This window comes from Candoia aspera, chromosome 8 (assembly GCF_035149785.1).
Source record: "Candoia aspera isolate rCanAsp1 chromosome 8, rCanAsp1.hap2, whole genome shotgun sequence".
In the NCBI taxonomy this organism is placed as follows: Eukaryota; Metazoa; Chordata; class Lepidosauria; order Squamata; family Boidae; genus Candoia; species Candoia aspera.
The window spans coordinates 38,525,244-38,537,594 of record NC_086160.1 but is presented as its reverse complement, the minus strand read 5'-3'; the positions used below and the strand labels follow the sequence as shown (position 1 = coordinate 38,537,594).

Genomic DNA, 12,351 nt, shown 5'->3' with positions numbered 1-12,351 from the left:
TCCTTTTTGACATTATCTCCATGTTACCACCATACAGTTAGACTAGCACAATGTACTTCACATGAGGCTACCTTTGAAGGCCACTTGAAACTTCAGTTGTCAGTGGCCCACTTACTGGCAAATGAAACTTTCATAGTGACATAACACCTGTGCTGTAGGCCCTGCATTAGCTTCGGTACATTTCTGGTGCAATTCAAAGTGCTAGTTTTTACTTATGAATCCTTATATGGCTTGATTCCCAAGTATCTTTAGAATCACCATCTCTAAGTGGAATTGAACCATCCAGTGGATTTTATTTGAGAGAAGTCATTAATCATGTTCCATTTGAGGGAGATTAGGCAGGCCATGATGTATAAACAGTGTTTCTCAGTTGTGGCCTCTGTTTAATGGAGTAGCCCCTCTCAACATTTGATTAGCACTATTCTAACAACTTTTTAAAAACTGGCTAAAACCAAATTTTTAAGAAAGTGTTTGCAGGATAATGGGCTGTCACCATCAGTGTTAGCAGAGTATAATAGTAGTTTTATAAAATTATGTTTAACTTTGTTAAGATGCTAACTATTGGGAATGCAGAAGTGTACGAAACAAATAAATGAATCTCAACCTGTAAGACAGAAAACAATGGTAAAAGAATACAGAAAACTTACGTGGTTTATATTGAATAAAAAGATCATACAGTCAAGAAGATAATTATTATTTATTTATTTACAGTCCATAACCAATATATAAAAGAAGAAGGTGATCTAAAATAACAATAAAATAAACCTTATACGGAAAAGCTTGAAGCAATTAATAGTGTAATGGAAGCACCAGATAATTTCTGCAAGGTGTGGCTATTGTTAAAAATTTAGCTACCTCGTTGCAACTGGGACTGGAATTTCCATCACTAGGCTATGCAGTCATAAAGTAAGATGTAACATGACCATGCCGCTTAGCGACAGAAATTGCAGTACTTCTGGTTGCCATTCACCATGGGTCATTAAGCAAGAATGGTCATCACCTCCGCCCAGCCTCCCCATTTGCTTGTCACAAATGGTGATCATGTGACTGCAGGGATGCTGCAACTGACGTTAAGTAGGAGAACTGGTTGTAACTACCACTTGATCAGCACTGTCATACATTCAAATGAATAAACAATCACTAAATAATGCCTCACACCCATTACATTGACCTGTCCCATCTGGTCAGTCACAGAGGGCATGTTACAGACCCTGTCCATGAGGGATTGCCGATTGGCAGGGTCCAGGAAGAGGGCCTTCTCTGCCATAGCACCTGCCTTTTGGAACAAGCTACTCCTGGGGGTAAGACAGGCTCCCACTCTCCCGGCCTTTCGGAAGGAAGTAAAAACATGGCTATGCCACCTGGCCTGGGATGGGAGGGGGGATAGTTATTCATGGGGGTGGTTGGCCCCATGAGAGTGCCAAGGTTAGTATCTTTCCATCTGGAATTTTATATTTTATATTGTATATTGTATATTTTGTATATGTATGTATATTTTATGTACTTGTGTTGAACGGTTTTAGCGATTGCTATTTTTACTATCTGTGAGCCGCCCGGAGTCGTACTGAGATGGGCGGCAAAGAAATTTAAATAAATAAATAAATGATACAGATGACCACCTGTAATAGCTGAAGCTTGATTGCCTAGGAGAAAAAGGATAGCCTCCTGCTCAGAGGAGGAATTTAGACTTCTAACAATTGGTGTTACAAGTTCTGTCCTCCATTTATTGCATAGAGGGCACTCTAGTTGTGAATGTGAAATAGAGTCAACTTCTACGTCAGAACATATAGAAGTATGATTTTCATAGGGAATACTGATGTATCTACCAGTTGTTGCCCTTGTAGGTAATTTGCTGATTTCGGTGAAGGTAAAGTGTCTCCTATGCGAAGTGTAGGAAATGTTACAAAGATATCTGGGAATGGAGCAGGAGAGGGTGGTTATTAAGCTGTAATGGACGTGGAAAATTCTGGTTCTATCAGTTTGGAGATCTAGGTCCTATATTTCCTCTTCTGAAGGGTAACTATGGTTTTATCTTGGGGGAGGCCAACTAATGCTAGAAAAGAAAAGCTGCAGTAAGCTAAACTGAGATTTTCTTCTTAGGGAAGATTGAAATGAAGAAATGGACCAAAGATATTCCCCAAAGAATTTGGTCCAACCAGCATCCGGTGTGACAGAACCTCACATGAGCCCCTAAGGAAATGAAGCCTAATTCCAACCAGATAAGGGAGTTAAGGGTGGAATAAGGAACCTGAGTTATAGTCTTTAAAAACTTCTATTAATAGCCTACATTGTTTTCTTTCCCAAAAAATCCTTTTTGCACATAGAGAAGACCCACATCTTGCTTTAACCTTGTCTTGCACCCCCAAATTATTGCTACCACAGCTTAAAAGTCCTTTTTAAGGACTTAACCCAGGCAGTGGAACCTCAGCTGTGGCCAAGATGAGTGGGGGTAATTTATCATTTATTTATCTTATGAGGATTTATGTTCTGAAGCATGAGAATTGAGTGTCTGCATGCATCCACCCACACATATATTTTGGAAGGCTAACACCTTCAACAGAACATAATCCTTTGGCTTCTTTTGTAATAGATTGTAATAGCAACAATTTGTGGAAATGCAAGGGAGAAGGGAGAAACATTGAAAGCCAGACATGGTTGCTCTCTAAAAGCAAAATGGGTATTGTAGATATCGGGGCTTTGCTCATTCAGGGGAGTTTGTCCAAATAGAAAAGCATGAGATGCACTTGATTTTTAAGAAAGATACAGATATATGGAATCTCTGTGATTCAGTTTCAAACATTCTTATAGTAATATCCAGTTCAAAGTATTTAGGACATTTTTAATTATCAGAAGTATGATACATAAAAAAATAGCCAAAAGCAAAAGAAAAATCATAGTGGGAAATGATATCTGAGCTTAAAAGCCTGGGAAAACTGTTATACTAGCATAGAATTATAGGGCTAGAAGGGGTGCTTTACCAAGTGCCCTGTAATTCTTGGTTACAGGTAGTCCTCGACTTACAACCTTTCATTCAGCAACCGTTGAAGTTATGACTGTGCTGAACGAGTGTGGTTACAACTGGTCCTCAGAGATACAGCTGCCCCAGCAACCCTATGGTCACGTGATCACAATCTGGGCATTTGGCAACCTGTTCGCACTTCCAGTTGGTTGCCAAGCACCCCATAATCACATGATTTCCATTTGCAATCTTCCCTGTCAGCTTCTCCAGAAAGTCAGTGGGGAAGCCAGCAGGGAAAGTAGCAAGTTGCTAGGGTAAGTCTCCATCACCCACGCACCCTCCCCAGCATCTCTGTGCTTGCACTGCGCCAGCCACTCATGCAGCCCTGCATACCTGACCCGCGTGGTGCCCCTCACGCACCCTCCCTGACCTCTGCGGTGCCTCTCACATACCCCTGCACACCCAACCCATGCGCCACCTCTTTATCTATAAAGATAAAGTCATTATTCTGCCATCTGGCAAACATAGTTGAACATTCTTTGGTCTGTGAATTTAAATGTTTGCAGAACAGTTGATATTTATGCTTATTTTAATTTTGTATTTATTTTAAAGAATCATATTCAAAATGTGAAAAATTGAATTGATTTTTTTCTCCTTCCTGCTTTGAATCAAATCCAAAGCAAATGTTGTTTTGAAAGTGGCTTACAGTTGGATTTATACAGGTTCTTCATTGCAAATAATCAATGTGATTTACATTCCTCTTTCCAGATTTTCCACACTCTGCCTGATGCTTGTTTCCCTGAGCCAGCCCCTGTGTCTGTCTCTCCTCCAAACGCCCCACCACGACAATCAAGACGACAGGGGCAACGTAGTAAGAGGCCTGTTGCTGTATATAATCTCTGCCTGGAGCTGGATGACAGTAAGATGTTCATTATATTTTCTGTCTTGGCAACAGTGGAATTGCAGTATATCTTCTGTCATCAGTGCAGTCTATAGTAGCTTTCCATTTCATTATTTTTGCTTCTAAAAATTAGAAAATGGAGGGAAGAGTCCGACAGAGCGCATTTTTGTAATATACATGTACCTAACTTAAGAAGAACATGTGTGCTTTTAACAATACACTGAAGTTTTTAGCTAAATCTATTTGACCTCTGACACTAATTATAAATTGCAAGATAAACGGAATAAGATAAGAACCAAAAGCAGAGCCACTCTCATGAATTTGAGGGGATAATAATGCACTTGAATGTTCATTTTATCTAGACTAAAAAAACAACTCTAATAGTGCCAGTATTGATAACCACTAAACATCAGGTGTTTAAACAGCTGCATATATGTATGTGAGTTATCAGATGAGCAAAAATAACATGTATCAGTTGTTCAGGATAGAAAAATTACACTTGCATTTTTCCATTAAAAAAATCTTTAATAATGATACAGGATATAAAAATATAGATAGAGTTATATGTTTGCTTTCCTCTTAAGAAGTACATCAGCAGGGCTCTGTGCCATTATTATTATTATGCATTTGTATACACCCCAAACTTTTCTCCAAAGTTGGATATTTGAGTTTAGTGATTATTTTAGCCTTTTCAGTATTTCTTTTTCATTTATTTCCCATATTAATTAATTACAGCTCTACATAAAGAAAAATGGGCCTAACACCCAGAAACTTTGTGGGCAGCTTAATTCTAAGAATATGTAAATAGATGAAATTTATTAATAAACCATTACTTAATCAGATGCATTTCTTGATGGACAAATAGTGCAAGCAAGTTGTGAGCATGTAACAAATCTGTCAAACTGTTGGCTTTTATATATAAATACAAGGGATGCCTTTTGTCTCCTATATTTTTCATGTTGTCTTTAAACAGCAGATACAACTTGCCTCCCAGAAATTTGTGTGTGTGTGTGTGTGTACATACACACACACACACACACACAGTATATACATACATACATATAGTACACACACACACACACAGACACACTGTATATGCGGGGTAGGAAAAATACTAGTCATGTGGTGGGGTGTTTTTAAAGATTATACTGTCATAAATGTTTAAAAGAAATAGATTTTAAAAACAGGTTCTGCACTGAACTTGTTAGGACCACCCTAAGCTTCCAGCTGGATATCTGTAGTTCTGATGGAGCAAGAACAACAAGCCCAAAAATTATGGTGGCATCTTAAAAGCTATGCTATTTGTCATGGCATGAAAGCTCATTCCACAATAAATCTGTTAATCTTTAATTTTCCATATATTCTTTGTTCATTTTTTAATTAAGATATCACATTTCATGGCAGCTTCACTTGCTTGCCATAAGCTTTGAAGTTAAATTCCAATATTTTGAGGATGCCAATAAAAACCCAACAGTACTTTGGGAACAATAAGTGGTCTATCACCGTTCAGACTTTTAGACATCTTAAAACAGGATCAGGCTAGGGATTTTAAACTGTCGTTAATAGAATTGTTAATAGCAACATTGAAATCCCCATTGAGTGTCTTCAGTAATTTCAGATGGCATGTTAAATTCTTTATACAACCACAGAGAACAGAGTTCCTTTTATAGCCTTTAGATGAAACTTCTGTACAGTAATGTTGGGTCAGAGCGAATTCCAACTCTGCAGGAAATAGGTACAATTTGGGATAGATTTATATTCGCGGGAGATGAACCAAATGGCTCTAACCAGTCCTCCAATTCAGTATCTTCTGTGAATTTTCATTGATTTGTAAATGGCAGTGCAACAGCCTTGCCAAAAAAAAGGATTAAAAAATAAACTTCCATAAAACACCTTGGTGGTCAAGGTTAGGAAGAGAGTTATAAAGCAACAGGTCTGCCTCAGACCCTTGTGATCAATTCATGGTTGGTCACTCCAGAGAGCTCAAGTGTGGTTTAGTTGAGGTGCATGAGAAATAAAGATGGTTGTAATGTCAAACTCAGATTGGTCTCCAGAGATTAGTCTTGGGGACAGAAATATTCCTTTCCTTCTACCTTTTTCAAATGGCCAGCCTGTTCTACTTCTCTATTCAGAGTAAATTCTGTAGTGGAGGCTTGTGAATTCTTAGGGTTGAGTTTGTTTTCATAGGGGCTCTCTAGAGAAATTCTGGACAATGGATGGCTTGGAAGAGAAGGGATAAATGAAAGCCAGCTCCCTATGGCTTACCTCCCCTGCCCCCCACCCGCACCTTAGAAATAGACTTCACTCCTGACAAGAAAAAAATACTTGCTTGGCAATATTTTTGAAGTGGTTTGCCATTTCCTTCTTCCTAGGCTGAAAGCGAGTGACTGGCCCTAAGTCACCCAGATGGCTGCATGCCTAAAGCAGGACTAGAACTCACTATCTTACACTTTATAGCCTGGTGCTTTTACCACTACACCAAACTGGCTCCTTTCAACTTAGTACTGTGGGATTTTTTTAAGCAATGGAAAGAGAACCCTTCCAGCAAGACAGGAGATGGATTTTTTTTCTCCCAAATCATGCTTAGGCATCAGGAATCATTCAAGGTTATCATAGAATATCACATGGCAAAATGGAGTATATTTGAGTCATTGGATCTAGCCCTCAAGAACATTTATACATTTTAAATACGTGCATTTAAAGTACCCTCCAGCATAGATGAATCTAATCGAAGCGAATATTTGTAGCTCAGGGTTGAACTGTGGAGTCCTTGGTGGTTTCTGAGCTTTGTTGTTTTCTTGCATACATTTCATTGCCAGACTAGGCAACATCTTCAGTGCGGAAAGGGAGTAGGCCTTGCTCTCTGTTTATAGACAGTGGCTTGTTCCATGGGATCACCTATTTCAGGGCTCATAGCAGAGATTGTAATATAGCATCTGTAAAGGATAGCACTCCCATGTATACAACCCAAAGTATGGATCCGGTACGTAGATGACACTTCCATCATAATAAAAAAAGGAACAACTTGAGGAAACACATGAAACCATCAACAACATCTTTAATGGAATAAAATTCACAAGAGAAGAAAAAAACAACACACTACCCTTCTTGGACAATCCTCATCAGTAGAGGAAATGATGGCAAGTTAGAAACACAAGTCTACAGGAAAGCCACCCACACCAACCAAGTGCTCCGTTATCCAAGCAACAACCCAACCTTCCACAAGAGGAGCTGTGTAAGAACATTATTCAGACAAGCGCTTATGCACTGCAGCAACCCAGAACACCAGAAAAAAGAAACAGATCACCTATACAGCATCTTCCAGCAAAATGGATACCCCTCAACTTTATCAAAAAGTGCCTGACCACTCAACCCACTACAACCAACAGAAGCTATGAAAAGGATAACACTGCCATACATCAGAAACATCTCAGAAACAACCAACAGACTGTTATAACCACGCAACGTCACCATAGTGCGTAAACCAACTAAAACTCTTCAAAACATCCTAAGTAACCCAAAAGACCCAGTAGCCCAAGAAGAAAAAAACAGGAGTCATCTACAACATACAGTGTAAGGACTGTAGCAGCCACTATGAAGGACAGACAGGCAGAAGACTAGCAGAGAGCATCCATGAACACCAACTAGCAGTCAGAAGACATGATGAGAACTCAATCTCACAGCACGTGGACAAACTTAACCATACTTTCAACTAGGAAATGGTGAGCATCCTAAACCAAGCCAAATCCAAAAACGCCAGAGAATTCCTGGAAGCCTGGCACTCAAACAGAGCAGCTATCAACAGACACATAGAGGTAAACAACATTTACATACCATTCAGAAGAGACAATAGAAAAGCCAAAATACCAGAACACCACCACGCCAGCAAGCAACACCCAGATATGCAAAGATTAACACTAGGATGAACCAGATGAACAATTAGATGACCCAGATGAACAATCAAACAGCACAATATACCCTAATCAAGGAACTATTAACTCAGTCAATCAACCAAGCAGCAAACAACGGCCCAATCAAGGAACTCCCAAGGAGAGAACAACACCTCCACCAACACAACCTGGACAAACCACATTATATAAACAGAGAGCAAGGCCCACTCCCTTTTCGCACTGAAGATGTTGCCTAGTCTGGCAATGAAACATCTACAAGAAAACAACAAGGCTCAGAGAGCGCCAAGGACTCCATAGATGAATCTGGCTTATACACTTGCAAATAGAGCTGTGCAGAAAGGCAAAAAGGCATTTAGAGCATATGGGGATATTCTGATCCGTAAACTAAATGTGTATTTTTCCAGGACACATTTTCAGGACACATTTCCTGCTCCTTTTTTGGCATCTGAGATCATGATCTCAGAAAAAGATACTGCTCCTTTAAGGTTCTATACGAGTGCTCCATGTGGTCCAAAGCACCTTTGTCTATGAATGTGAAGTGCTGCCCAGATCTATTTACCATTCATCCATATATTATTTACATCTAACATATTGATACAAAAGAATGATAACCCTGAATTTAAGAAAATCCCCACCCGAAAGGAAAAATAAATAGAAAAAAAATTATAAATACAAACAACAGTTCTGAGTACTGCTCAGATTTCCTACCTTGTCATTCTGTGGATGTTCAGTAAAAGCAATCCTGGGAATCCCCTTCCCATATAAATGTGTGTCTGTGACTCCACGGACCAGGAGAGAGAGACAGACAGACAGACAGACAGACAGACAGATAATTGTCCATAAAATGTGTGATGTATCATACCATTAAGGAGATGTACCATTTTACCTAACAGAAAAGTCATCCTGCCCCCAGACAAATTACCTGTGAATTCAGAAGGTAGATTCCTGTTACTGTAATTTTAAAAATAAATTTACCTGCCATTTGCATATATTCAGTGTTGTTTCACACAGATAAGTGACTCTCATGCATAGAAACACATCACACATGCACATTTTTGTATTTCTTATAGAAACAGTAAAAGGGAAACAGGTGGCAGTGGGGAAAGGGAAAGGAGAAACTGCACTGCAAAAGGAATAGAAAGGAGGGAGCAAAACTAGATAGGGAAGAAAGAAATGGACAGAAAAGGAAAGAAAAGAGAGCAATGTCCTAATTATGTATTTAAAAAGGGTTAAATGGGCCTGGCAAACAGGTACTCTTTTCATAAAGCAATTTCCAAGCAATATTTAATCTTCAGGCAAGGAGAATACATGTAAAAAAGGGGTGGGGCTTCAATCATCCAATTGTAGCCACCATCTTGAGTTTTTGACCCCCCCCCCTTGCAATGTGGCTTTTTTCAGGTTAGTCTTCAAATATATCCAGCCAGAGCAAGAGTGTGTACAGCCACTTGCATCATGAGTGCCTACAGGGAGAGCAGATGTTAATGTGTGTATCATGATGGAATGATGCAAATGTGCAACTTACATACTTGTGTCAACATCCGGATGGAATTATGTAAAAATGAAATTTGAATCATGACACCAGTGTGCACATGTCACTTTGACTCAATATCAGCTTTCTACAGATACCCCTGATGTGCATCTAGGCCTATTGACATAGTGTTTTCGATTCGTCATAGTAGCTTCTATTCTCAGCAAAAAAAAAAAAAATCCAAAAAACCACCACCACCATTCACAGATACTGGGGAAGGACCTTTTCTTCCTATTAGTTAAATATTTTTTATCTTCTGGGTGCTCTAAGTAGATAAAATTTACTTGTCACCCTTATACTCTTTGAGATTAAACTAGTATGGAATTCATCTTGCTCTTGCTTTTATCTTGTTTCTTTTTTATATGATAACCATTGGATCTATCATATCTTGACATTTTAATTATGTGGTCTAAAATAATACCCTAGCACAGTATCTGATTCTGCTTTGAACTGTTTTCCACAGCGTGATGAGATCATGAATTTTTGATCCTTTATTTTTAGCTACCTCAATGAGAAGTTCACGTAGGAGGATATTGCACATCTGTATGCTAGCTATTCCTTTATCATGCTCTCTTAAGATGTTAATACGGACTTTCCTTGCAACAGAACAAAAGTTCTTGTCAGACAGCCTGCGTTAGAAGCAAACCTGAGATTTACGAAAATGGGAAAATGGATTGGTTTAACATCTGAGCAAAACTAGCAACTGCAAAGACACAAGCAGAACAGACACCTTTTGGGAAGCATGTGGGTTAATATTCCAGCTGCTAACCATACCCTTCTATTGAGGTATGAGGAGAGGGTGGAATGAACTTTAGGCATGTGTGGGAAAATATTGCAATATTGCAGATATAGGGAGTGATATATAAAGTCTAGTAAATAATAGTAATAAATAAATAAATAGCCAGCCAGTTTGGTCTAGTGGTTAAGGCAACGGGCTAGAAACCTGGAGTCCGTGAGTTCTAGTCCCACCTTAGGCATGAAAGCCGGCTGGGTGACCTTGGGCCAGTCCCTCTCTCTCAGCCCAACTCACCTCACAGGGTTGTTGTTGTGGGGAAAATAGGAGGAGGAAGGAGTATTAGGTATGTTCGCCACCTTGAGTTATTTATAAAAATAATAAAAGCGGGATAAAAATAAAATAAATAAATAAAATATAATTCTACAAATATGAGACTTAAAGATGTGGAGACAACATGTGCTATATAGACAGAAACAAGAAGGGAAATCATTGCTATAGTTTTCTTTTATTTTGGTGAAAGAACAGAAGCCAAGTGAAGGCATTAAGATAACTTTGCTTTTATTTCTAAACAGATTTTTTTTTTAAAAAGTTATTTCGTTATTTAATGTGTAAGTCAATACTGCATCTTCCCACGAAATCCTATGTTATGGAACTCTACAAGAAGCAGGCATAATATACTGTAGCATATGGCAAACTACTCCTTTTTACTCAAACGTGCACTGCACTGTTTATTTAAGTAGGCAGCGTTCCACGCAATCATATGTGCATAGGCATGTTGAAAACCTGTACTGGAATCCATGCACAGCAGGACTGAACAGTGTGGCAAAAATGTTTGTTGTCTGCTATATAATTATAAGTCTTTACACAACACCAGAGCAAACTCAGTAAACATATCCAACAATTCCAGGCTGCTACCACTAGATTTTAAAAACTTTATTTTAGTATCATAAGCATCTCACATTCACTCTCAATCATTTGGATTGTACATACCTAAGACACTTACTGTCATTGGCCAGGCAACAAAAGGGTGCAGAAAGTCTCCATAGAGCACTTTTCAAGATGAACCTTGAAGGTAGGGTAGATAGGACTTCAAATGTCTCTTTCCTCCAGCTCTCTTCTATATGCAGTGCTGGAGTTTGATTGCTGGCTTGGCTTGATTGCATGTCATGATCATTCAACATAGTCTGCTAGTTATCCCTCTGATGGAGATGTTCTGTTCCATGATTGTTTCATGATCATTTCGGAGTACAAGAATTTTATCAGAAAAATGTGTACAGGAATTCTCTATCCCTTCATAACCTGGCTTGGAATATTTCATATCTTGAAATCTGGTGATTTTTTTTCCCTTCCAGCACAACTTTTTAACTCTTTATTGTCTGGCCATTAACAAAAGAGGTAAAAATGCTTACCTCAGTTAATGGCTATATTACCATTTAATTCAGTTAGGAATTTGTTTATGTTTGTTCTGCTCTAAGCTCCATTTTCTAAAGGTGAAGAGTAAAAGCATATAAATTTTGAATTTTATATAGTCAGATGCTTACTTAAATGAGATATTTGCTGAAATATGTAAAGCAGATAATAGTTCTTCAACACTTGCTTGAAAAGGATTTTTGCTTTAATGAAGGAGCTGGCCATCTGGTGTCCTTGTACAAAAAATAATGCCCTGATTTATTTTTTATATTAGAATGGACTTTGTTTTTTGTAGTGCAACTTCTTTTATACTTTAAAATAGTAAAAAAAGAAGCCTTTTGCCTAACTAATTTATTTATTTACCTGTGGCTCAAGAGATACTGCATTTAAGAATAATTCTAAATATTAAAATGATTTTGAAATAACTAGAGTCTCCAAGCTTTATTATTGCAGAAATAGCTTTATAGTCAGAAATATATAAGTTGCAGAAGCCATGAGCACTGGTAAGTAGAATTTGTTTGGAACTTAGTCCAAATGCCAGCCATTTAACTTTAATAAAGTTGCTTTATTCACGTACATATAGAAATGTCTTGTGTGATCTCAGATAGCCATAAGAAATAGATTTTTGCAAATGTCAGTCCTACAGAGGTTGGGTGACAGTCCAGTGGGTTTAGTAGCTGCCTTGTGCACTGTGGAATGAATTCCTGTGCATCGTATTTTAGTTCACAACTACAGATAGAATTGATGCATTACCAGTTAGGTGGTTGGGCAATTGCAGTTGATATTTCGGAAGAGAGGGTAGTTTTGTGATGTACCCCTTAGGTATCATTGGGTTAAGTGCTTCTTTAGATGTCACTGGATTGAGTTTTTTCTTGTGGTTCTCTATACAACTTATTGCCAGTATGT

The 12,351-nt window shown here is 38.4% G+C and overlaps 1 protein-coding gene across 1 annotated transcript in view; it reads left to right on the top strand.

Moving 5' to 3' along the window:
* The window catches only part of ARHGAP10 (Rho GTPase activating protein 10), a 122,258-nt gene that overhangs the window by 90,082 nt on the left and 19,825 nt on the right, over nucleotides 1-12,351 (top strand). The window contains exon 19 of the mRNA XM_063310545.1: nucleotides 3,728-3,878. Coding sequence (XP_063166615.1) covers nucleotides 3,728-3,878 — 151 coding nt within the window. The remainder of the gene's footprint in view (nucleotides 1-3,727; nucleotides 3,879-12,351) is intronic.